Raw genomic sequence first — 27,973 nt, forward strand, 5'->3', positions numbered from 1 at the left:
ACACTTGATACTTTTGATATCTAGGCCCGTTTCCTAAACACTCTTGACTCCCATAAAGACTACTTTCAAAGGCAACAAACATGATTAGTCGGATTCCTGGGTGCGTTTTCTTTCGGTGATAATGCATAATCCTTGTTGAATTCACAGGAATCAAGAAAACACTTTTGAAAACCACAGTAACTTCCTTTAAAATCTGTTAATCAAAAGATATTACCATAAGACACCAAAACGTTTGAAAATACTTACCCTATCGTACGGGATAATATGAACTATTATTTCAAAGATGTTTAAGCTGCAGTAGGAGAAAAATAACATGAAGTGCAGGCAACCAAACACCGCGGATGTGTAAGAGACAAAACACAATTGAAGAAGAGCACATGTGTTGTGTGACCCTTTCCCCTTCCCGTTTGTTTGCTTGTAAGTTGATCTGCTGCACAGTATCTGCTCATCTTTTGTATGTAGGTACAGTCACGGTCAAAAGTCTGTTCACGCAACCGTATTCTTTTCCACTAATATAAGCGGCTTGTCTTAACCGCGAGTCCTCTCGTGTGTTGGTAGTCCCCTTACAAAACCTGACAACTAATAGATTATAATACTAAGGAAATCAGAGGACTTAAGACTGAAGGAAAATGCTAAACACAGTGGAAGTGAGGATGGCCGCTTACTTGACTTCTGACAGCAACGGTACAATAGGTATGTATGTGTGAAGGCGACAGACAGTTCAAAATGGATGGAGGGATGGATACGCTGCCTCTCTCTCTCTCTCTCTCTCTCTCTCTCTCTCTCTCTCTCTCTCTCTCTCTCTCTCTCTCTCTCTCTCTCTCATTTGACAGCGGACTAGAGTGCATAAAAAAAAAAGAAAAAAGAAAAATCCTACTCATCAATCTTTCTGAATATATGCTAAAAAATATGCTGTAAGGAAGACTTATGCGCTACAGCAAGAAAGTTCACAGCGTTTCTCGAGTGTTACCTGACGGAGCACGCTGATACACTAATCATGGACTGCATATAGTACGTGAATCGGTTCTTCCCGTGACCCTCTCCCTTCGCCTCTCCCATGCACACGTCAGCAGTACTGTACTGAGCTGCAGGGACGATTCTGCTGACAAGGAGACCGACTGACTGACTGCCTCCTCCACATCATCATTCTCCTCCTCCTCTTTTTTTCTCCGTACAAACGAGATAAACAACTGGTTTCACTGGCATGCTTTTTTTTATTACTTGATTTCTTTTATGATGTCGATGATGTTAAAGTGGTGGTATTGGTGGTATTGGTGATGGTACTAATGGTAGTGATGGTGGTGCTGCTGGTGATGATGATGATCATGATCATGATGATAAACATGATGATGATGATGATGATAATGATGATGATGATGATGATGATGATGATGATGACAATAATAATAATGATAATAATAATAATAATAATAATAATAATAATAATAATAATAATAATAATAATAATAATAATGGTGATGAAGTTGACGATTAATTTATTTATATATCTTGACCAATCGAGATGCCCTCTAAATCTTTCTGGAGTTCCCATCGTGCATATATGACAGGGCTGCTTTGCGTTACGTAATGGTCGTGAGAGTGACGCGTCGTACGCAGGTCACAGGAAACACACACCACCACCTGGACAGAGCAGAGAATAATACTCAGATTTTAAAATATTTTGTCCTCTGATGAGCTGAGATGATTAAAGAATATATGCTGAAAAAAAAAACTAATGGATGTTTTCCATATATATATATATATATATATATATATATATATATATATATATATATATATATATATATATATATATATATATATATATATATATATATATATATATATTCACAGTGTAGAATCCTTGTTAAACTATTACTGCAAGCAGGAAGACACCATTGAAAACAGAGATGATTATATGAGTTCTCATGGATGTTTTCCCTAGTCACAGTGTAAAGTCCTTGTTAAATTATCACTTCACCCAGGAAAACACTAATAGCTTCCATAGAGCTTGTTAACTGTAGTCGAGATAAATCGTCGAAACGTTCAGGAATAAGAATATAACTACTAACCTGAAATGTAGAGTACTTCACAAGTTCACGCACGTAGGTACTAAAAATAGTGCCAAACACGAAGCTTCATATTCTTAAACGTTTCAACGCTGTAACTCTTCTCTTGGAGAAGGCAGTAGACACTTGCCGAAATTATTATTACTCCCAGAGTCCCAGTGTGGTTTAAAGCACAGGATCAGGGGATGCTGTGAACTTATCATTAAACCCAACTGTGACCTCACTGAACGTTTCCCTTTGTGTCTCACAACACAAGGAGACAGTCACAGCCTGCCCTCTAAAGACAACTAACTTCCTTCACACAAAACTACACGCACCTAATTACACACACATACACACATACCCTTCACTCAAAATTCAAAATGAATATGGTGACTCCTACACCAGCCTCGGAGTCCCTTTCTGGGGAGGGGACCATAAATGTCCCCAGGTCGGACTTCTCTTCTGGTATAAACCAGAAGTGTCTTGATACCCCTTCAACTTTTCTTCATTAACTTCTGCAACATTCGCGGTCTTAGATCTAATTTTTAATCTGCAGAACACCACCTCTCCTCTACTAAATCTCATCTTCTTTTCCTCACTGAAACACACGTGTCTGAGGCAACTGACAGTAGCCCCTTTTCTGTTCCCTCCTAATTTCTCTCTCCTCATTTCCAATCCAAAGCTGGATGTTGTGTCTACTTGAGCAACGATTTAACCTGCTCTCGTGCCTAAACTCTTGAATCTTCCGAGTTTTCTACCATCTGGCTACGACTACAGAGTCACTCTCAAACTAAATTTACCTGTGCTGTATACCTCTCACCTAACTCCTCTGACTATAAGAAATTCTTTGAGCTTCCAAAGTGAGCACATTCTTACTCTTTCCTTTTGCGGAGATCTTCATTCTTGGAGACTTCATTGTTCACCACAAGGTTTACCTTTCCTCTCCATTCACTGATCATCTTGGTGAACTAGCCTTTAATTTTGCTATCCTTCATGACCTAGAGCAACTGGTGCAGCACCCTACACGTATTCCTGACCGTCTTGGAGATACGTCAACATTCTTGACCTTTTCCTAACCTCTGATCCTGCTTACGCTGTTATTCCATCTTCTCCGTTGGGCTCCTCTGATCACAATCTCATATTTGTACCTTATCCTATCGCTCCAATCTCTGCTCAGGATGCCCCAAACGGAGGTGCCTCTGGCGTTTTGCCTCTGCCAACTGGGGGGACCTGAGGAAGTATTATGCTGATTTTCCTTTTAATGACTACTGCTTCCTTGTCAGAAACCCGTCTCTGTGTGCCAAGCGCATAACAGAGGTGATAGTGTCTGGCATGGAGGCGTACTTACATTCTTCACTCTTTCTCCCGACCTAAACCTTCCAGACCTTGGTTTAACATAGCCTGTTCTCGTGCTATACATGATGGAGGCAGGCCACAAAGGGTACTTGAGCCTTCCATCACCTGAATCTTATGCGCTTTATATTTTTGCCCGGAATCATGTCAAGTCTGTTCTCCGACTAACCAAAAACTCCTTCATTAAAAGAAAATGTAAAAATCTTTCAAGATGTGTGACGTACCCACACACACCCACTCACCCACACACACACACACACACACACACACACACACACACACACACACACACACACACACACACACACACACACACACACGAAATGTAGCTTTATAAGTATAGCTATTATTCTCTCTCTCTCTCTCTCTCTCTCTCTCTCTCTCTCTCTCTCTCTCTCTCTCTCTCTCTCTCTCTCTCTCTCTCTCTCTCTCTCTCTCTCACACCGAATAAAAAATTGCATTCCACTGCTGCGTAATTCCATCAAGCATCAACCTCTGCAGTGTTTACGTCACGCATAAGCAAGGCATCTGTAATGGATCGCCCGATGTTTCTTGTTTAATAAAACGAGCGAGCGCCAGCACATCCATTTTTAGAAGAAGTAAACACCACTTTTTGGCGGCTGCGTCTGATCTTTCTACTTGGCAGTCTTAGCAGGGACAAAGCGCGCTCAGGGACACAGGTTAGTATGCTGGTGAGTCTGTGTGGGGAGAGGGAGAGTGGGAGATATGGAGGGAGGAGGGAGAGCCACCTGGCGTACACATACCTGCTCTAAACATGGGGGGAGGGTGCCTAGCCACTACTGACGCTCACTCTTAACGCACCTCCACGCCCAGCCACTCCCACCCTCTTAGCCAATCACAAGTGTTCACGCTGTAGCTCCGCCGGGTGCACCACAGACATTTTTATTTTGTTATCACCACAAAGTAACGAGGAAATGATAACGATTGGATGACGGTATCAATCACGGACCTCCCGCTGCCGATAACTGCAACCTTTAGCCTGCATTTTGAGGACGTAAACAAGGTCTACTTCACAGTGCCGACGAAAGCGTGCAGCATCGCAACCTGAATTAGATCCCGCAGGCCCCAAACACGCCCCCACACGTGCCTCATGTGTCTGTCTTGATCTTTTACCGCTACCATGCCACACTTCAGAACAACGCAATCTGTTGAGTGTGTGCTCAGTATATACAAACATGAATGATGTGCGTCACCTCTGAGGTACATAGCTTGTTTTGTTGTGGTTAGCGGTGGAGAGAGAGAGAGAGAGAGAGAGAGAGAGAGAGAGAGAGAGAGAGAGAGAGAGAGAGGCTCTCGTTCTCATTCGACGATGAAGCAGCAAAATATTACTCGATTCTGTACTTCATCTCTCTCTCTCTCTCTCTCTCTCTCTCTCTCTCTCTCTCTCTCTCTCTCTCTCTCTCTCTCTCTCTCTCTCTCTCTCTCTGTGTGTGTGTGTGTGTGTGTGTGTGTGTGTGTGTACTTAAGAGAATAATAGCTAAAAAATCACTAAACATCTACACACGAATTTTAATTCACGAACTCCGTCACTCGTATTACACACACACACACACACACACACACACACACACACCAGTCATCGGCTCTCCTCGCTATGGTAATTCGATACATATTTATCTCGCTCTCTTCGTGAAATGGCTCTTCGTGAAACTGCTGTTGATACCAGTAGATAAATCTATGAATATGTCGTCATGTATTCGTCTGCTGAGCAGAGTTATTATCGCCATCTTTTCATGCACACATTTTGTTATCCATCTCTGCATTCTTCATGGTCGGCGAGGATGTGATCTGACGTGACAAGAAAGCATGAAAATCAAGGCTTGCTAGGCCCGGTGGGAAGACCGCAGTATAATGTACAGTATGAAATTGAGTTACTTTGCTTATCTGTTCATGTACATATGCAAAGTATGTAACACGTATATATGTGTGTTTGATAACAGTACTGTACATGCACACAAGGAATGGATGCGCTACCTTTCAATATACACAGCATTAAGTTGTTTTGGTGTAAACAAAACTTACCCATCTCTCAGACTGGCTACATAGTGAACAGTGGGGCGAGGTGTGGTCTGTTTACAAACAAAACTTTTGCACCGCCGTATGGAAGTCTGATGCAGGCCTGGAGAGCGACCTGGCAGAGCACACTGCTGATCACGTGGACAGCACGCCCGTCCCCCCCGCGCCCCTCTCCGCCCTGCCCCAACTCCTTTCTCCCATCCCAGGTGGTGGTGGTGGTGGTGGTTGTGGCGGCCTCAGTCACCAAGGGGCAGGGCGATGTAAATAGGTAAGTACAGTACATGTTTGGAGCAGGACGGAGCCAGGTGGCAGGAAAAACACATTAAGAAATTATCTGACTGGAAACTCGCTTCTCCATCACCCTTTCTCGTGCCTTCCCTTCTTGGAAAAAATAAACTAATATAACTAATAATGGAAACATGATTGGTTGGCCAGGAAGAGATAAAGATGATGAGAACTGATAGCTTTTAACGTGTGTTCGTGCGTACAACCTTGCAATGTTCGCTACACATTCACTTTGCATACGTCTCTTTTAATGTTTAATCACTAGTTTGCGAAATCATTTGGCTAACCCCAGTAATCTCCATGCATATGTACCCGCCGCTCACCGATATCTTTTTAAAGGTGTATAGCTGTAAGTGAATTATGACTCATCCTTCCTCTCAGAAAGACAAGCAACGCAATTCTAGGGCCATGTCGTCACGAGTATTGGAGCTCCACTTCCGATGATTAGAAACATACTGCCCTAATTAAGTAACTCTTGTATATACGGAGACAGATTCATTCGAGCTTTGTCATTGCGTGTCACTCAACAGTCATTACCTTTCTGTATTCCGCGAAAAACGTGTCAGAAATAACTCACATACATATCTTGCAGCAATCAATGGCAATTTAAATATCATCACTATTGTCATCAGTGAGTGACGCTGGACAAGATGGACGTAGGCCCAGACAAGTAAGCGGTGTGGGGTTGGCTCAACAATCACATGGACAGGGCGTGCATATGGCTGTCGTCCCCGTCAGCACAACACACACACACACACACACACACACACAGGACCTGTTTTTGTCGGCGGAATGCACAAGTGTGCGTTCAACTTTCTTCGCTGTATATATTCACAAGAACACGTGCTCGTACATCTAGCTGATGCAGGCCACAAAATGTGTTTCTTTTGCCGCCGACGTACCTGCGACTTAGACTTGGCTACAGATTTCGACTAAGACTTAGGACACGTCCCTGCATGCATGATGGAGACAATGCGCTGACTCACAGTCCTGCCACAACTACTCACCTCTTATGATGTGAGAAAAAAAAAAAAAAAAAAAAAAAAAAACTAAAAACAATCGTATTTGCTTTATGGTACCTGATATTTTCATAACACACACACACACACACACACACACACACACACACCTCAGGTAACATCCTTCCCTGTCACTCGGCAGGCTGAGCTGCGCGTCCCCCTCACGTTAGTAGAGGTTTTCACTGATGGACGAACAGCTACTGTTCTCCTTGAGCAAGGGTAATAGGGTGTGGTGTATGAAAGGTCACAGTCATATCCATATATAAAACTAATTGGGCTCTCAGCTCTCTCTGGGAGGGTAATAGCTGGCGATCACGCATCCAGCACGTGATCCCCAAGACGATGGATGAAACACACACACACACACACACACACACACACGTTCATTTGCGCGGTGGGTCTTAACCTCTAAAACCAGTTCTGTGTGTTTTTTTTTTTTTTTTCCTTCTGCCCACATCTTTCGCTATTTCTTATCGAGGTGAAATTTGGTGAGTATATCAAAGTTTGACAGGCAGACTTTTGTGTTGCTATTCCTACTAAAGAGGCTTGCACCATTTTTTTTCTCTTTTTATGAACATCTTGCCCTTGAGGTACACGTATCTTTTGCTCCCTGGATGGAATTCCTATTGGTTATGATGAAATGTGATATGTATAGGTAGTAATGGTATTGTTGAGAGGGACAATGATAATGATAATTGTAATAAAAATATTGATAATTACAACATGAATAGAAGTAGTAGTAGTAGTAGTAGTAGTAGTAGTAGTAGTAGTAGTAGAAGTAGTAAGTTGGTGTTGTTGTTGTTGGTCCTGCTGTTGCTGCTGCTGCTGCTGATGTTGTTGTAGTGATAATAATAATAATAATAATAATAATAATAATAATAATAATAATAATAATAATAATAATAATAATCTGAAGAAGAAGAAGAAGAAGCAGAAGAAGAAGAAGAAGGAGAGAGAGAGAGAGAGAGAGAGAGAGAGAGAGAGAGAGAGAGAGAGAGAGAGAGAGAGAGAGAGAGAACATTAACACCACAGCCACCACCATCACTACCAACAACAACACCAGCAACAACAATAACGTCCAACATACATACATTCATTTCTTGTCGTTTTCCTTACTGTTGTTGTTGTTGTTGTTGCTGTTGTTGATGGTGGTGGTGATGGTGGTGGTGCATTCTTTGTTTTTTTTTAATATTACTACCGTTGCTGGCTCTGTTCTTATTGCTGCTATTCTTCCTATTGTTGGTAGAGACTGTGGCGAAAGTTATTTATTTATTTACTTACTTTATTTATTTATTTATTTTCCGGCCAGGGAGACACGTTGGCAGACCACTCGTGTACATATTGTCTTTTTTATTTTATTTTATTTTATATTTTTTCTTCATCTTGGCAATCTTCTCCCCGGGGGCAGCAGACTCGGGTGGACTAAATACATACATACATATATACACAGCAATGTAGGAAAAGTGTACATTTGAGGAAACACTCGATGTATTTGAAGTGGAGAGAGAGAGAGAGAGAGAGAGAGAGAGAGAGAGAGAGAGAGAGAGAGAGAGAGAGAGAGAGAGAGAGAGAGAGAGAGAGAGAGAGAGAGAGAGAGTCCGTATTCTCAAACATTTTGGATCTTATCTAGAATGGTTTTGATATGGTAGTGGAAATTATTCGCGTCTTCAAGGGTGTTTTCTTGATTCTACAGATAGTTTAGCAAGGATTCTACACTATTAATGGGAAAAGAAGAAAAAAAAAAGATCAAGAGAACCAGATTAATTATCTTTGTGGCCTTCGAAAACAGTACTAGAAATTGAGAGAGAGAGAGAGAGAGAGAGAGAGAGAGAGAGAGAGAGAGAGAGAGAGAGAGAGAGAGAGAGAGAGAGAGAGAGAGAGAGAGAGTGGGGGGGGGTAGCATAAACGAGATGTTACTTAGATGAGATGTAAGCTCACTTGTCTTAATCAACCCACAGAAAGAGGTCGGTGCGTCACCCTCACAGAATAACTACCGTGTAACTAAAAATATTGTGCACATACATATCTTTTCCCTAGCGACGTTATCGTATTTCATACATATGTCATTTATTTTACGTGTGAAGGAAGTTAGCCAAGTAAACAAAAAAAAAATAAAAAAAAATAAATAAAAATAAACAGTTCAAGTTGCCATTTTCCGAATAACACCACCTACAAAACAGGTTTTAAGAATACAATGATTATATTAAGACCAACTGAACGTAATGGTAGCGGCAAGAACTCAGTAGGCCTACACTTGGCACTCCCTTTATCTCACATACCGACCTATATCTTCCCTATCTATAAATTTATCTTATCTTTTAAAGTTCACTATTAGTTCAGCACTTACAGCGTGACTACCGAGTCTATTACAGTCACCTATCACTTTATTTTGGGAGCCAGATTTTTCTACTTCTTTTGTTTATTTCCTTTTTTCATAACTCATACTTGAAATCAGATTCCAAACAAAGAACTTTTGATGGTGGAAATCAAAGATGAACTTGTGATGCTTCCGCTATGATAACAAAAGTACATTCTTATCATGCGGCCGAAAATACGACCTCTTACCATTTTGTAACTAGCAATATGATAGTTTTACGTGCTTGTTCCCTGACGTGCCACTCCACTAGGATACTCCCGCTGAACTGCATCGTAAGGGACAACGTTTCTTCAATTGTTTACTCTTTAATCTGATATGATGTTGATGTAACTGAAAGGCAGTATCGTGTGTCGCAATTGTTTGTAAGCTTATTTATGGCGCGCAATATACACGATCTCTACTATCATATCGTGAGGATGAGGTGGTTCAAAACGTTGGTTATGTAAATCATGTAACAGATAAGTGAGACAGCTGACTTTCCTTAGAAAAGTTGACAGGCACGCTGGGGTGTGACTAACTGCAGCCTTTGATCCTGGAGTACATGAATGACCACATTACTCAAATCCTCAGTGTGAGACATTAATTGTAAATCCTCATTTTCGACCTGCTGATCCCGAGCTTCTATTAGGGGTCGTCACAGCGCATCAACCTTCTCCAACGGGCTCGGTCTTCTGCGCCTACCTCTGATTCTTCCTAATGGAGTCGGACGTGGCTATGGACCGAGGCAACACCCCAAAGCCACGCATGTCTCCATCCGTACTTATGTGCCGAAGCTCCAGAACAGGGGACTAACTAACGTATGGTGCATCCGGAGTAATGAAGCATGTAGTGATGAACTAACTCATGTTCATGATCATACTCAGTACATGAATGACGGCCATAATGGTAAATAATATAAACATAAATAATATAGACATAGACGTCTCACAATTTCGCAACAGTGACGTCGAATTGGTAAATAGAAACCATCATTCAACACAAAATGGTCATGGACTTAAAAACAACGAAACTGTATAAATTCGATTGTCTAATTGTGAAAAAATAATAATAAATAAATAAACGTAAGAATGCATCATTCGTTACCATTTCTTTTAAGCTGCTGATTTATGTAAAAAAAAAAAAAAAAAAAAGTCAATTGAAATTACTGATTGCATTTCTCATCCAATGATTTAGGTTTCCAAGATGTGAAACTATGGCAAAATTTAAAAGAATAACAAGGTCAAGAAAATGTATTGATCTTGAAAATGAATCAAATATTTATATACATATTTACACAAAATATAGGTGGCCCTCGTGGGCCGCCTTTACATATTATAAATGTTCTTTCAGACAAGTTATTTATGCCTTATTAGAATTAAACTAGTAAAAATAAAATAAATAAATAAATAAATAATTTGACCTTAATTACAGAATGTTTAGAAGAGCAAATAATTTACCTTTAATGTGTTTAATTGAATAAGGTTTATAAAAATTTACTTTAGGGAACAGGTAACAGACCTGCTGACAACTATTCTACTTGTCTCATCCAATAATCGTGCAGGAGAGAGAGACGTGACCTCCAAGCACTTCTATAACTAGGAAAGAAAGGACTACAGTCACATGAATAGGGGACTTCCCCGTCACATAGTAAATGAGCAGAAGTTACACGTGAAGATTGTTGTTGCCTTTGTTGATGCATCGTACTAGTCATTTCGTGATAAAATATGCACCACACACTTTCATTCTGCACGGTGCATTACCACCAATAAAAACATGAAAGTTATCGCTGCCTGATACATTAATAGATAGATAAATAGAAAATACAATATAATGTAATAGATAATAATAAAAATTACAAACTAGAAAATCTTTAAATCTCTATTTTCTTTAAAGCAATGAATTATACTGCATTTATAACTTTCTTTTTATATCATTCAGTTAGTCTGTAATTGTGGACACACATGAAAGGTGCGCGTGACTCTAAGCACGTCTGCATACCACCATATCAGTCCTCGTGTACTGCGCTGCTACGTAGTATCTATCGATGCACCCACTCGCAGGCCAGACTGTCTTTACTAGTGTCACCTGCCATATCTTGGTCCCATCGATAATCAGATAAGAAATGTGATTAATTTTAAACATCGTGTAGGATTCGTCCCAGTAGCATTTTTTTTTTTTTTTTTTTTTTTTTTAGGAGCTGGTGGTGTGATCAGTTAATGCGTACATACATGAACATAATCGCATGAGAGGAGCAGATGCCATGAAGTAAGACAACGTGTCCTGACGTCACTACACGCTAGAAATTCCATTCTTTGACCACAAGTTATGCTAATGTGACTGCTGAGAAACCTGATCCTATGTCCAGCTCATAATGACCTTCTAGCGCCTTCACTTCCCCGTGTCCTCCAGGCACCGCTGCCATCCATCCACCGAACACATGACGATCAGCTGACAGCGCACCAATATCTCACACAAAAGACGTTCCCGAGGTCGGCAACCTTGACACACAACTATTTCTGCAACGAAATGACCGCGATAATGCTGAAACGTCATTAGGGAGAGAGAGAGAGAGAGAGAGAGAGAGAGAGAGAGAGAGAGAGAGAGAGAGAGAGAGAGAGAGAGAGAGAGAGAGAGAGATGCCCCAAAACATCACTGGCAGGCTGTTATAAGCAAAAGCCCGCGTCAGTCACAATGCTGACAAATAAACAACAAAAACAAAAACAACAACAACAACAACAACAACAACAACAACAACAGAGAGAGAGAGAGAGAGAGAGAGAGATACTCGTACCGTCTCTATTTTAACCCATAACACCTGGCAAGGTTATCGGCTCCAACACGCACCGGATGCAGGGACGGGTCAGTAGCAGTGACGGGTCTAATAAACTCCTTGTATTACAGACGCGAATGAAGCAGTGAGAGTATTCAACTCACTCACGATGTTCTTGAAGGGACATTTACAGTACAAGAGGTGCGTACATTTAATTCTCTTAGTTCAAAAGTTCCCACCAACAGGTCCGTCATGAAATGGTGAACTCGAGGCACCTAAGACCACCACTAGCCCCTGAACTGCTCATAAGAACTTGACCTGTGTAGTCTGCCGTAAAAGTCAATAGGTTCAGTCAAAGCATACAGACTTCATTAAGATCCTATCCTCAAACATTTCGGTGCTGGATCTACACTATTCTTAACAGGATGTACTACAATTTATCATTAGATTTCTGAAGGGTGTTTTTTTTTTTTTTTCTAGATTCTATTGATAGTTTACCATGAATTCATTTATTTGTTTTAATTTGATTAATTAATTAATTTATTAATTATTTTATTTTTCATTTATTTATTCAATATTTTTATTTATTTTACTTTTATTTATTTTATTTCATTTTTATTGTGTGTGTGTGTGTGTGTGTGTGTGTGTGTGTGTGTGTGTGTGTGTGTGTGTGTGTGTGTGTGTGTGTGTGTGTGTGTGTGTGTGTTTTTTTGTCTTGAGGATCACGTGCAGAATTCGTGATTGTTAACTCTACCCTCCCGGTGAGAGCTCAGAGTCGTATACCATTCACCCCATCCTCTTGGTCAAGGAAAACACTTACTGCTCCCTCACCACTGAAAACCCTTGTCGATGTGAGCGCCGCGTGAACCCCAGTCCTTCACTTGACAGGTGGGTACGGTACCAATTAACTTGCGAGCAGTGTGTGAGACGCAACGCACAAAACGAGACTCGGATCCACGAAAACACACCTACGTAGCAACACAAGTCCCAAGAAAAGAGAGGAGGACGAGAAAGACGAGGAGGAGGAGGAAGAATGAGAGGTTACGGTTTAGGGAAGGTGCCAGAAAGGAGGAAGAGAGGTTAAACTAGCAGTTGGGCGGAAGGGAACGAAGTAACGAGGAAGAAAAAAATGAGGGTTAAACATGAGATGAGAAAAAGAGAAGTAGAGGTTGTACAGGGAATGAAAAGCGAATAAGGGTGGCAGCCAGTGCTACAACTTGAGCAACTTGGCGTGATGTAGTGCGATGACGTGGTCGAGGCGGAGGGGTGGGACTGCCAGGTGGAGAGGCCCATATGGACAGGGTGGCAGGGTGTTAGTACGTATAAGCGTCCTCAAGATATGTTGGACTAAGGCAACGCAGCGGCCACGTTGCATCATGCTCTTCTATGCCAGATTCATGTTGCAGGGTGCTGAGCTGCCCTCGAGAGCGTCACCCGGAGGTACTAGAGTGATGGCATACTAAGTGACTATTGCTTCACTTACTGGTACTATTACTACTACTTCCACTACTACCTGTGCAACAATGGTAAAAAAAAGAGAGCAGTCACACTAATAGCAGTTTTCCTCACAACCAAAACCTGCAATTAGTGAACGCCTCTGACACACACACACACACACACACACACGACTCGCTCTTTTTAAGTATACGTATGCGTACACTCCCACTTCTACACACACACACACACACACACACACACACACGACTCGCTCTTTTTTAAGTATACGTATGCGTACACTCCCACTCCTACACACACACACACACACACACACACACACACAAGGACAGTAATCTTTCATACATAACACTGTGGCTATGATGAATTCAAACTGACCTGCAGCACAATGATCAGATCACTATCTAGACCCACTCTCATACTTTTTTGTTATGATCACACGACTGACCGCCCAGCTCATTCTACAGTGTCGCATGTAGAGCATATCTTAAGTTCCTACTTAGTGTTAATCATGTGGGGATGAACAGAAAATTACAAAACTTACATACATCCGGGGCTATATTATTAAACATTTCCGCATAACTGCCATCCCTACAACTTCTTACAGACTTATACATAGGCTATTATGGTTTTAAGAATGTTTTTTTCATGATTCTGGTGATCGCATAAGTGGAAAAAAAATTCTAAGAGAACCCGACGCTTAAAAATAGTCTTACTGAGATAACGAAATGTTCGAGACAGCGTTCGTAGTGATATACGTAGTTACGGTGCACAACTAGTGAATCCAAGCGAAATGAGGTGAAGGATGAGTGAGCAACACGACCTCTACACGTGCAGTTCTCAGCAGATCACGTGACTGCACACTAGACCTTCGACTACTCCACTAATTCTGGTGGCCACTAAGACTACATGTTACCGATCACCACTGCAAGAAACATAGGTGCTAAGGTTGCCGGGTAGTTTCGCGTCAGCTGCCTGAGAGCGCGGCATGGGAGAGGCGGCATGGGACACGTGCACTGTGCGTGTGAGACATGTGAAGAGGTTTATCTGGCGGGACATCCATTCTTAACAGTTACATACGGGGTAGCGTGTCCAAGAGCCAAGCGATGAGGCAAACTTTGAGTACCGCCTTGTTAGTGTTGTGTGAATGTTTACTTGATGATGTAAGGTAGTCTATAGAGAAGCTTTGAAGTGGGTGCAAATGAGATTACATAACATTACGAATATGTTCACACTGCTCAAGGAAAATAGGATGTCATTATCTGCGTATTTTATTTCAAACTTCAATTCTTTAATTTCTTCCCAGTTTCTGAACTGAAATAAAATGTAAGTTGAAATAATTTATGTCAGATTTATTTCAAGTATATTACTAAACGCACTAATCCGACTGATTCGATAGCAATTGTGATGTCTTGTGCTGATGTCTTTCTACCACACTAAGTAATGGAAACAACCCATTAACGTTTATCCCATCAAGCACAGACGTCCAGTACCTCCTTGGAAGACAAGCAATAATCTGGAAAATGAGAGAGAGAGAGAGAGAGAGAGAGAGAGAGAGAGAGAGAGAGAGAGAGAGAGAGAGAGAGAAAACGTGGTGACGCCCGAACTGGGCAGCCAAGGACAAATGGTGCATTGCGGAATCTTAAAGAAGATGGGTAGTGGTGGCACTTGGATACGACTCTTTAAAAACTTGAATCATTCTATTAGCGATGGCTGTCTTGTACTGTGATAATCGAACCTAATTAACTTTTACCTATTCAATCAATTCTGGATAAAATACAAGCGAATCTACTCTAATTAAACTGAATCACTTTAAGAATACAATATTGAATTTAAATTTAATCAAGTTCTTTATTTTTTCAGCTATAATTTAGCTGAATTAATTGCGTTAAATGTTTCGTTTGAATATAACAAATATTGCCCAATTTTTCAATTTAAAAAGAAAAATAGTTTGATCATGTGTGGTTGTCGAGCCATATATATATATATATATATATATATATATATATATATATATATATATATATATATATATATATATATATATATATATATATATATATATATATATATATATATATATATATATATATATAACTGAAATCACATTGAAATAAAATATAATATAGATTAACAACAAAACGCCTTACACGCAGTCTGAGAAGAAAAGATAACAGTTGTTGTTGAAGTGTCACATATCAGATACTACACATTTCCATGTTTTCAGTCACAAATATTGAGTTCACTTAGGCATCACAGTGCCAATGCTGATTACATAAACACGTTAGAACTTCCACGTGGTATTTTTTTCCACGATTTGCTCACCCCTCAAGATGATGCCTAGGGAGCACTGGTGCACTCTTGGACACACACACACACACACACACACACACACACACACACACACACACACACACACACACACACACACACACACACACACACTCGCTTCTGCCGAGAAACAAGGTCACATCTCAGTTTACTTGCGTATTTATTCAATGTCAGGTGTGCAGAAGCTCCAGCGTGGAAGAAGACCAGCCCCAAAGTTTGTCTCCGGCACGGTCAACTTTCAATGTGACAGCTTGTGAAAGCGATCTATGACACCAGGTAAACAAACATCACTCAAGACTTGTAACAAACTAAATATGCACAATACATATATGAAATTCTACCTCAGTGGTCACAATGAAAAACTTTCCTAAAAAAAAATATCAACTCATTTCTTCCTTTCTTGAGAGAATACGACCACTTGTCTAGATTACTGTTTTCAAAGCGAATAAAATATACTAAAATGAAAATATCATCTGACCATTCGCTTTACTTCCTTTTCTTGTTACTATTGCATTTAAATGAGGTTTTATTTAAAAGGTCCGAACCCATTTGCAATAACGTCGGTGAACTTAAATAAAAAAAAAAAAAAAACGTTTGCACACCTTCATAAACGTTGCATTGCCCCCCAGGATCAATCAATGATGGATCTCTAGTAAGAAACACCAACCAGAGAGTGAAAGAAACATACTTGGTACATTACACTTTTTGATATATTAATATTGAAATTTGTACCTTAATACTCCACACTGGTGTCAACCAACATTCAGTCAGTGAGACGATACTGCCAGTCAACCGATACTAGGATACTTTCAAGTGACCAATAGCGAACATCGACATTGATATTTATATAAAACTACAGAAGTATAGTGGCGTAATGCCAGAAAACGGAGCTGATTAATATATATATATATATATATATATATATATATATATATATATATATATATATATATATATATATATATATATATATATATATATATATATATATATATATATATATATAATTTTTATTTATTTTTTTCCAGTGTTATCGTGTAGTCATAAGTATAACTATACTTTAGTGTGCAAAATTATTATTAAATTTCATGAATACAAAAGTAAAATAGAAATGCATGTTACTATTAGTAAAAGAAATAATAACACGCTATAATACAATGCCAACACTCGTGTTGCGTTCAGCTACCTTAGAAACCCATTGTGGCATAGATCAATAAGAATATCAAGTCGTCTATCCATGAACGTGGCAAGATTATGAGGTGGAATAATCGTATATTAACAAACATCATTCTTGTCCTAAATGCATTGTCCCCACAATAGTACGCTTCGCTTTGCTTGGTTGAGTCATACAAAGAAACCTATTTGGTGCACATACTTCGGACAGGATCAATGGTGGCGACTCAGCAACTAGTGACGTCAACCCCTTCCTTCGTGCACAGCCATCCATGAACGAAGGTGACTGAAAATTTCTAACTGACCAATAAAATACATCTCATACTGTCAAGGCAAAGGAAGGGATGAGTGTAGCGGTTGTTCAAAAACCTCTTCACAACGCACAGACAAAGTTGTGTGTTACGCAAGTATTGATTAAACTGGATCGATGAAATAATTATTTCGAATGGCGTAGTATACACGACGGAGGGGACTAAATGGTTAGCTATCAAACCACATTCAGTGTGAGGCAGCGCAGTGTAGTGCCTATCAGAGCTGGTCTATGATCTATGTGCGTACGTTGCGTTTTGGACGGAAATCACTGCAGTATGAATAGGAATACTGGAACAGGCGCAAGTTCATCCTGAGAATTTCCGCGTGCACCACAAACTCTCGAGCTAGATTATTTATCTCTTATTGATTTAATGTATCTTTTCAATTATATAATAATACAATTATACAATGATGGAGAGCTCTTTAAGTACAGATATAGTATCTATAATACTATCTATAGTGCAAATATGTTATCTACACTGTTCCTGCTTCTATACTGTATCTACAAATGTATCAGATATTTACACAGACCGTAACTAACAAATTACATACTATTTACCAACTATTACGTGAAAATAACTTACAAGTCCGCTATGAAGTAGGATAGAAATTTTAAGACAATTTTGTTAAATCCTTTATTTATCTATTTATTTTTATCTTATTTTATTTATTTATTTATTATTTATTTACTTATTTATTTATTTATTTTTTATTTTATTATTATTATTATTTTTTTATATGGGACAGGAGAACACAAAGTTTAACACTGAAAGTATTCAGTGTATTATAAACTCTGTTTTTACAATTACATGATATTTGGAATTCATCCCATATTCAAGAGTGATCCTCAGTGGGCGGTTGGTATTCCTTTCTTGGGAGAAAAAAAAAGAAAAAAAGTTGATATAAAAGACGTTACTCAAGTTACTCTTAAATGAAGACAAATACATGATTTTTTATTTTATTTACATCGTTATTGGTAGAAACAATAATGTATTTTGCTATTTAAGAATATTCGTAGTATTTGCAACACAGTACTTTCTTTCTATAAGAAAATCAAATGAGGGACATTGGAGTATTAACCCCGGTAAGATTTCTGAGCTGCAAATATAAGCAGCGATTCGAGAAGACAGAATATATACCTACAAGATGTCTGCTCACATTGTCATACACGATACCACTGACGGATGGCAGATGGTCATGAAGCCCACCAATTATATCCTCATGACGACCGATATCATATCTCTTCAGATCAGATCGAACTAATTTACATTTGCAATATACATCTTAAAATCCAATGATAATTTTTTCCATCTTAGCATTTCAGCATCACCACTCTCATTATTTCACCAACCACTGGAGAACAGTCTCTCCAATCATCAACCATCATTGCCGGCTACCCGTCTACCTAAGGCCATCCTTTTGAAACTTCTCATCTCATCTCTCCATCTAGCTCTCAGAGATACTTGTTTTCTGTTACCATCTCTACCTTGGAATTATGTTACACTAATTGCTCATCTGTTAACTGTTCGGCTCACGACGTGTCCTGCCTGATTCTAGCTTATTCACTGTGTCTTCTTCATCTTTGGTTTGCTCCCTAATCGTATAAGTTCTCTTCTTATCTTTCCATATTGTGTTGAGCATTGTATTCCCTTTAAGGATTCTGAGGTTTCGTTTCTGCTTTCGTGGCATTCCTGGTTTCCTATCACGCATTAAAACTGGTAGAATGCAGCATTGATATTTTTTTCTCTTCCGAAAGAATGGGAAATAGCTTCTCATACCGTTTTGTTTTGTTTATCTAAAACACTCCGTTCTACCGCTAACCTTTTTTACATGATATGAACCTTCAGTACGTGTCTAAGTAGTGTATTTTTTCCCTTCCTGATCAGTCGAGTCGCATCAGCCGACATTCTGCTCAACAACATTATTCAATTGATACACAATTCGAAATTTCTTCTACTGCAAGGGAACGCTCTCAAAGGCAAATCAACAGAAAATCATGGTAGAGCAAACACATCGTCCCTTCTTCCGGCAGTGGTGTGTGGCATCGCCTGCTAAGCACAGTCGGTCGGTCAGTGCCCTTCCCGTCCTGGAGGATGTGCCTGTCATCACACTCCACTTCGCCCAACTCCATATTCATGTCTCAGCCTTGGGATGGTCAAATTGCCCAGTGATCACAAGTAAACATTTCGCTTCAGTTTATGGCCAGCTTTATTGAATACATCGTCGTTGTCATCATTCCCTCCCCATCTCTATCATCTAAAACATCTGCATTACATTTATATCACTTTACAAGCTCCTCCATCAGCCATCGGCAACAGTACTACGATAACGATGAACACAATAAGAAAGCAATATATTAATGGCTTGTATCAACCCAGGTTTCAAAGCTTCAGAAAGTTTCTTCTCTACTCTGGGTTCCACTCCAGCAAGCACCTCTTCAGACACTGACTATAGTGTTCACTCTAAGAAAATCTTTGAACTCATTGTATTTTCTACATTTAAATCAGCCATCATCTTCTCACATTGACCATAATGGACATAGTGTGGTGGTCTTAAAAAGCTTGGATCAAATCTTTATTTTTTAGCAGTCCTTCCTCTACACTACTCCAATGTATTCAGTAACTACCAAAACTACTCGTACACCGCATACTGACATAAACATGCTTATGTAGGGTTTTCTACGTAACGTCGACATTTTCACATGAAATAGGCCTGCATTCCTCAATGATCATCAGGATATTAAGGATATCGCGTACGCCATAACCAAGACTGCTCCCTTCATCCCCCACCCAAAGTTTGCAAGCGTGTCGATGTGTGTTCTGGATCTCATGGATAACATGATTTGTAACACGATGTAACACGATTTTTGTCTTTGACAAGCAAGTGTTATTTTTCAACTCTTTTCATTGTAAAACAATAGAAAATGTCCATTATTCTTGTCAAACTTTGTTTTTGTGGCTTTTAAAATCATTTTTTGCCCCAAAATAGCTAAATTTCACCATTTTTCCCAGATGCTGTCACTGAGAACTTTTTTGCTCCTATCTTGATGAATTGATCATATATGTAGCAGAATGAATCTGGAGAATGATTGCAGCCTCTTGATGCTACTTCATCTCTTGTGATGTGTCTTCTCAGGCAGCCAAATCAGAACGGATTGGTGGTCTGCAAGCCCCTACTTTTATATTGTCAAGCAGTACTCTAGAATATTCTTAGTCTTTCTAGAATGTGTTCCAGAATGTTCTCAATCTTTCTAGAATATTCTTGAAACTACTTTAGAATATTCTTAATTATTCTAGAAAATTCTTGTAGATTCTAGAAAATTCTTCATACTTCTACATATTTCTACTGTATTCCAGAAAGTTTTAGAATACTCTGGAAATGTTTACATTGAATATAATCTACTAAAATGTTCTAGAAATTTCTAAAAGTGTCTGGTACAACATTCTGGAAGATTTAAAATTTCTGAAATATAAGCAAATTCTTCTAAATATGAGAAATTTCTTGCTAGATCTGGTCAGTTCAAGAATTATCCTAATAAAATCAAAAATCTTTAGAGCACTTTATATTCTTTCTTTCATTGTTTTAACTTATTTGCAGTATTTCAAAAGCAATTAAATAAGCAACTGAGATTTTGCAAAGGTTTTTACTTGACATGAAAATCAATAGTAACCCATACTATAATGAAATAAGGCAAAAATGTAAATTCATTGTTCTAATCACAAAAGCAAAGTTTTAGGATCAAAATAACAGAAAAATTATGGCCAAGGACAAGAAAAAAGTGAAATTTTGTTACATAGTGTAATCGAAAATTATGCTCTTTAAGCGAGCACGAAGCACTCAATGCTTATAAACCGACTGTTGCAAATCATAACACATGAAAACTCAAATATATCGAACAGAATAGGTTTATGACCAAAATTCAATTAAATTAATCAAGAAATAAAGCCATTTCTTCTTTTCAATGTTGAATCTTTTTGTTCTTCACATATATATATATATATATATATATATATATATATATATATATATATATATATATATATATATATATATATATATATATATATATATATATATATAATGTTCGTGACCTAGAGCGCGGGTAAGCTCTTCAGCTTAATGAAGGTCCCTTCGGTCGCCTCTATTTTGTACGGACTCGCTCGCTCGTGGTGACTCAGGCAGGATGTTTTAGCCTTCCATTTAGTGGAGCATCTTATCAAACGCCGTACCAATGTCCAGGTATGTAAGAGATGGGAAGGTCAGAGAATGCAGTATACTTACCAGTTAATTACGGAGATGGATAAAATGTATATATGACATATTACACCATGCTATAGGTAAACAAGAGTCAGTCAAGAAAAGCAACTACTTAGCTACAATGACTTTTGAAAAAAAGAAATATATAAAAAAATAAATAAAAATAAACAACTAAATAAATAGTGTCAGAGTGAATGTCTACATAAGCAAACTCCAGTAAACATTTAAAAAAAAGTGTGTGTGTGTGTGTGTGTGTGATTCATTCACGGTCTTGATGAGTACGCGTTGGACCTTTAATCGCTGGCTATTAACCTCTCGGGGAGAGCTGTGGGGCTCATTAAATAATCCGACTTACGGGTATGGCTGAGACCTTCCATCTACTACACCACCCATTTGCTTAAGTGTGTGTGTGTGTGTGTGTGTGTGTGTGTGTGTGTGTGTGTGTGTGTTATCTGAGTTCACTTACTGTTGTCGAGATGGAAGTCCATAGCCCTTCAAGTCTTGAAGCGTAGTATCTTTGTCCTGGATTTTCCCAGAAGTCGTACTGAGCTTCATACAGCATATGGTCTGGGGACAAAAGAAAGTTCATTATTTACAAAACAGAACTCAAGTAACTGAATAATGACAAAGCAAAACATAATCATGAACACATGGTGGTGGCGCGCCTTGCGAGGGTTAGGAGGGCGGAGACACTCCTACCGATGCTGTGTCCCTGACCTGCATTGCTGTATTGTTATTGTTGCTGATGCCGCCACTGCCGCATCCTTGGGCTGCCTCACCTACCATGGCGGGTACCTACACCAACACGTAGTAGAATATTATATATATATATATATATATATATATATATATATATATATATATATATATATATATATATATATATATAAACAGACACGGAGAAACAAAAATATGGCTGGAGTGTTTTATATCCTTATCACTAAAGGGTTGCACGAAAACTATATTATTCCCGTTATATTTTCTGAGGTGAAACTTGGCTGCTACAGATGAGCGCTGAGTTATTGATTCATTATTCACATTATAGGAACTCATTATAATGCATACTACGGGAAGGGGGCGGTTCCATTCAGATATCACACACACACACACACACACACACACACACACACACACACGCGATTATTAGATAGATGTATAGTATACATACATACACACATACATATGTACATACATACATATATACATGCATAGATTTATAGATAGAATTTGATCAACATTGAAATGAATCTCTCGACGTTGACTGAAAACGAGCTACGTTCATGTCTAAGTTTAAATTCTATCTATTATCGAATGAGATACTGTGTAGGAGAGAGAGAGAGAGAGAGAGAGAGAGAGAGAGAGAGAGAGAGAGAGAGACGATTGGGGGGGGGGGGAGAAAGTGTGTTGCGCGATAAAGGTCCGTAAAGGTAGTAGGTCTCTCCTTCGCTCACGTCCCAACCACCAGTGACTCAGATTTACTCACGCTCTGAACGAATCTCTGAGATAATAACATAACCTTTCACCATGAGCATACAAATTTTCTTCTTAGCGAGTAACTATCCGTGTCGATCATACAATATAAGTGATGATAAACATATTTACACTAAAAAACAACATCGATTTCTCACACCATTTTGTTATTGATCAAGCTATGGACTAGACGGGATCATCAGTTTTCTTATTGATTATGAAGAAGAGTGAAAACCAACGTATTGCAGTGGGCGTGTGAGCGAGCGAGGCTCCACTAGCTGTGCACGTGATCAGACTGGGGAGAGAGGACGCAGAGCACGGCCTGTCCACGTGAACAACCACCACGGCCGGCGCTCATTGGTTCCGTGGCCGCGCCCACGCCTCTCATTGGTCGGCCTCGCCACCCGCCCTTCTCGTCACGTCTCTTAACCCAATGCAATGCACACCTTCGCAATACAGACATTTCAGGTTAGTTGTTATTAATCGATCGGCCATTTTTCTAGCAAGAAAGTCTGCAAACGCTCTTCCGATAAACAGCATTTTCAAGTACGACTAAATTTCTTTGTAAATCAAACCCAAGACTGTGCAGCAAATAATAGTGAAAGATACAGGTTGTGACGACACTCAGGAACTACTGCTTGGGGGAGAGAGAGGCAGCTGAACGTGTGAGGAGGACCGCGTCCCTATATGTGTCCTGGTGGATATGTGTGGTGGATGTGCGGATTATTGTCGCAGTGCCACAACTGGAATACTACAAACACTGTATTTTGTGCATTCCCAAGATGAAGAAGCAAATTATGATAAAGCATTATTGTCCACAGCAGTACGACAGGAACCCAAAGGTACTGAACATGCCGTTGTCCTCATGGGAAACACTGAAGGGAGAAATGATATAGCACAAGATTGAAATTAGTTACGTAGACTAGGCCGACTTCTCTTGGTCTATTTTGCGAATCAAAATTATATCTTCCCATAGTATCGTATAAGTCAGAGTGAGGGTGACGTACAGGCCAGTGGAAGAAAGAAAGAAAAAAAATGAAGTTTGAGTACGAATGTGTCTTTAAACTGCGACTTTGTTCTTTCACACCTGCGAAGAGCTTTATCATACTCTGCTAGGTAGCTGTATGTGCTGTACTGCAAAGAGCTTCTTTATTATACTCTTATAGGTTGCTGTATGTACTGTTCATCTTCAAGCAAGTATCGAGTATTTACGGCAATGGTTAATATTTTAAAGCTTCTCGTGTATGTGCACATAATGTAAAACCGAGGAATGGTGTTGTGAGAAGACGAGTGTTCAAAGCAGACTGCATAATCGTAGTGACAACATTTAAAGTTCCCGCTTCAGGACAACCTTCCTCAGCCGTCAGACAAAGGCCGCGGTGCATGGAGTTACGTGTTAACAAAGTAATCTGATAGTGTTGCATCGATTTTTTTTTTTTTTTTTTTTTTATGTGCGCAATTTCTGAGTACTAGAATGAAAGTGGTTAAACGTGAGATTGTGATGGAGAGGTATGAGGGGGAAACTATTCTAAGTTCATTCACATGTCCATCACGTGGTCTTCCATTTTTTTTTTTTTTTCTTCAGGACGATAAATTGCTGTTATATGTACTAATTACACACCATTACATGTATATTACTCTCATACGCGATTTCTTTCGTGTCAGACAGTATAAATAAGTGAGCAAAAACCCGTTACTGAGTAACAATAGTGTCTTGCCACCCGCGGCCCCTGGCAGGCGCCGTGCTGTCTGGCTGGGACGCGCGGGCTAGAAATTTGGTAGCGCTGGCGCAGAGTTGAAGCTCCATCGCTTTCACTTTATAAAGCGTGTCTAAGTTATCGAAATTTAAATTATTAGCATTCTGAAGCAAATTAATCGTCAAAATGTTTCTTACATCGGTGTGTGTGTGTGTGTGTGTATGAACCAATAATTATGAAACCTGAAGGCTGAAAGTCGGCATCTGATCAACCACTGGAAGTAGAATACTGCGTATGGTACCGACGTAATTTTAAATTAGGTTGGATTTGGAGATTACTAGTTTATCACTATATTGGTGGATGTTCGCTCATTTTTTTCTTTACATTTCCTTTCAGGCACAGACTGTCGAAAGCAGGATGCAAGCATTGTGGGGATTACACTGCAGCGAACAATATCTAGCTCACAAGAAGCCTTATGACAACACTGAAGTTAATCTACCGGATAAACCTTTAAACAGTTCACATCTTAATGAACAGTACAAAAGCAAGCATCTACCATGTGACACACAACTGACTTATACAGACAGGCAAGATATAAGTCAAACTGGTGCTGATGACCTCGAGGTGGTGGAGGCTTTGCTGTCCTTTTCCAAATTGGGGACAGCTGGGTGGAACAATCAAAGCTGTAATACGGCTGCTTTGGAGCTGCCACCGTCACCGCCCTCCTCACAGGGAGGAGTCTCTCCTCATCACCCACTGGAATCTGATGTTGAGGAGACCTGTGACGTCTTGAACCTTAGGAGACGACCTTCCAGAGACCATGAATTTGGCAAGGTACGTTTTTAAACAAGGAATTTATTTATCTAATAGGTGTGTGTGTGTGTGTGTGTGTGTGTGTGTGTGTGTGTGTATATATATATATATATATATATATATATATATATATATATATATATATATATATATATATATATATATATATATATATAATATATATATAATATATATATATATATACACACACACACACACACACACACACACACACACACACACACACACACACACACACACACATACATAATTAGGCATACTGTGTGAAAGATGCATGTTAATTTTTCAAGATCCCTTGAATCACAATGAACAATATAAATATTTATGTGAAATAAAAATTATCATATAGGTGTATCACTGAGAAATTTGTTCTAGAGAGAGAACATTTTGAATCCTGGTGAAGGAGATTCTTAATATATACAAAAGCCTTGTTCTGTTAGAGCTTTAAAGGTCAACATGGGTTCACAAATTTTTTTTTACTAGTTTGCAAAAAGGCTGCATTAGGAGAAATATGTTTTATTTTGTCTCGTCTTATGGATGTTGGTACCTGGTATGAGTTCCACATGACAGGGTACAAAGACTGACCTATAGAGACAACCAGTGTTCTTATAAGTTGTCCACTCATGACTCAACCATTTAAATCTTTTCATCATCATATTAATATTATCTTTGATATATGAAAACTTGGATTATCGAAAGACTGGAAATTACTACAACTTCCAGGAATTTTAATAGACATTTCCAAAATGTAACCATTTTGCAAAATGGATAATAAAATGACACTGAAAGAAAATAGTTTTGATTTTATCAGACCAGCCTTTGCAATGTATGTAGAACAAATGCCAAGTACCATGATTAAAAAAGGACAAATTACAAAATAAAACTAGAGATTATTTTCTTTACATGTTATATTAATTTCAGATGCAACACCACTGACATGTTCATTAATATGATTTTAACTTTTTAGTTCCAGAGCTTCATGCATCAAACACCACCCCACACCCCTTGCACGCCACCTCAGTCACCCAGTCCTGCCCCATCCAGCTATGACTCCCGGGCATCCACACCAGCTTCTTTATCAGGAGTGCCAGTGTCAGTCATTGTTAAGGCAGAAAGACAATCACAACAAACTTTTGAGAGGGCAAGAACTTTAGCAGAGCGCAAAATGTATGACCCTGACTATTCAAGATTGGGGTCAAACTGTTACTGGAGCTGTGATAATGAAGAGTCACCATCCCCTTCACCTGTTCATTTTAGCAGCAATGATGACCAAAAACTCCATCCTCCTGCAAAAAATATTAATACTGCACAGGAGCAAATATTTGTGGACTCAAAGGACACAGACCGTGAGGACATGAAATGTTTTGAAGAAAGTTTAGTTAAAAAACATGCAGTACCTGATCAAAAAATCAGTGAGTCTCCCTCTCCAAATGCATCAGCAACTAAAGCTTTACAGTCTAGCAATAAGTTGGTGGCTATTGCACCAAAGATGCCATCTCTGATCCCTGTAAACTCAGGTACTTCAGTGATTTTTGCCCAAATCAATGGGTCACCAACAGTGATTCCCACGGCATCCACTGGGATCACTCACCTAATTGTTACACCTGGAGGAAATGGAGCTTCAGGATCTCAGGTTATTTCTCCTATACTGTTGTCTACCCCATCATCCCAACCACTTCAAGATGATAGGAAGAGAACATTTAAATGTACATATAAAGACTGTGATAAAACGTATTTTAAGTCGTCTCATTTGAAATCACACATGAGATCACATACTGGTGAAAAGCCATACCAATGTTCCTGGAAGGACTGTGAAAGGCGGTTTGCTAGATCAGATGAGTTATCACGTCATAAGCGAACACACACTGGAGAAAAAAAGTTTGAGTGCACTTCTTGCAAAACTAAATTTATGCGTTCTGATCATCTGGCAAAACACATGAAGAGACACACTCGTCGGCGTATTGGGGTTCCTGTGGCACCCAAGGTATCGGCTCTTGCACCTGCTTTCAGTTTTGTGGCAGTGCCAACATTATCCCAGTGACCTGATCTCACTTGGTATGCCAAGATAGGGAGGTATTGATATTAAGTGCTATTTGTAAAGTTTGAAGGTGAAAAATCTATTTTAACTAATGGACCAATGATTAGATTAAGTATTAAGGTTTTGATGTTCATTAAGTTTTAAAGGGTATTGTTTTTACTAGTTTTCAACTTTGTACAGGGAACATTATGTTAAAAAAGTATAGCAATATAATATGTAAATTATTCAGTTAATTATGTACCTATGCAGTTCATGGTCTTTAAAATATGTAATAAAGTAAATTTATTAAAAAATTATGTAATTCCTACTTTAAGAAAGTCAGAGACCGATGTCCTTGAGTTTTATAATTCTGAACACTACCAAATTTAATGTGATACCTATTTATTTAATGTTTGTTGTATGTGATTTCTTCACATCCAAAGATGTAAGATTTTATATTCTTTGTAATATATAACCACTGAAAGTGGGATAATTGAATGGGTTTATTTATCCTTGAAAATGATCATGATTTATAGGGAAATTTGCCTTGCAAAGT

The 27,973-nt window shown here is 39.0% G+C and overlaps 2 protein-coding genes across 2 annotated transcripts in view; one reads left to right on the forward strand and one right to left on the reverse strand.

The window, feature by feature from the left end:
• The window catches only part of LOC135111059 (little elongation complex subunit 2-like), a 91,459-nt gene that overhangs the window by 41,460 nt on the left and 22,026 nt on the right, over window positions 1–27,973 (reverse strand). The window contains 1 exon segment of the mRNA XM_064023972.1: window positions 21,866–21,966. The gene's annotated coding sequence lies outside the window, so the exon portion shown is untranslated.
• Window positions 23,523–27,911, forward strand: LOC135111054 (Krueppel-like factor 11). The gene is made up of 3 exons (XM_064023964.1): window positions 23,523–23,711; window positions 24,963–25,400; window positions 26,368–27,911. The coding sequence occupies exons 1-3, from the start codon at window positions 23,652–23,654 to the stop codon at window positions 27,439–27,441; spliced, it is 1,572 nt and encodes a 523-aa protein (XP_063880034.1). The 5' UTR covers window positions 23,523–23,651; the 3' UTR covers window positions 27,442–27,911.

The sequence above is a fragment of the Scylla paramamosain genome, chromosome 21 (assembly GCF_035594125.1).
Source record: "Scylla paramamosain isolate STU-SP2022 chromosome 21, ASM3559412v1, whole genome shotgun sequence".
Lineage (NCBI taxonomy): Eukaryota > Metazoa > Arthropoda > Malacostraca > Decapoda > Portunidae > Scylla > Scylla paramamosain.

Bases quoted from the DNA above. Each gene is read 5' to 3' on its own strand.
- LOC135111054 (XM_064023964.1), top strand. From the start codon at position 23,652: ATGAAGAAGCAAATTATGATAAAGCATTATTGTCCACAGCAGTACGAC. The intron at 23,712-24,962 runs GTACTGAACATG...ATTTCCTTTCAG, and splicing joins AGTACGACAGGAACCCAAAG to GCACAGACTGTCGAAAGCAG. The intron at 25,401-26,367 runs GTACGTTTTTAA...TTAACTTTTTAG, and splicing joins GAGACCATGAATTTGGCAAG to TTCCAGAGCTTCATGCATCA.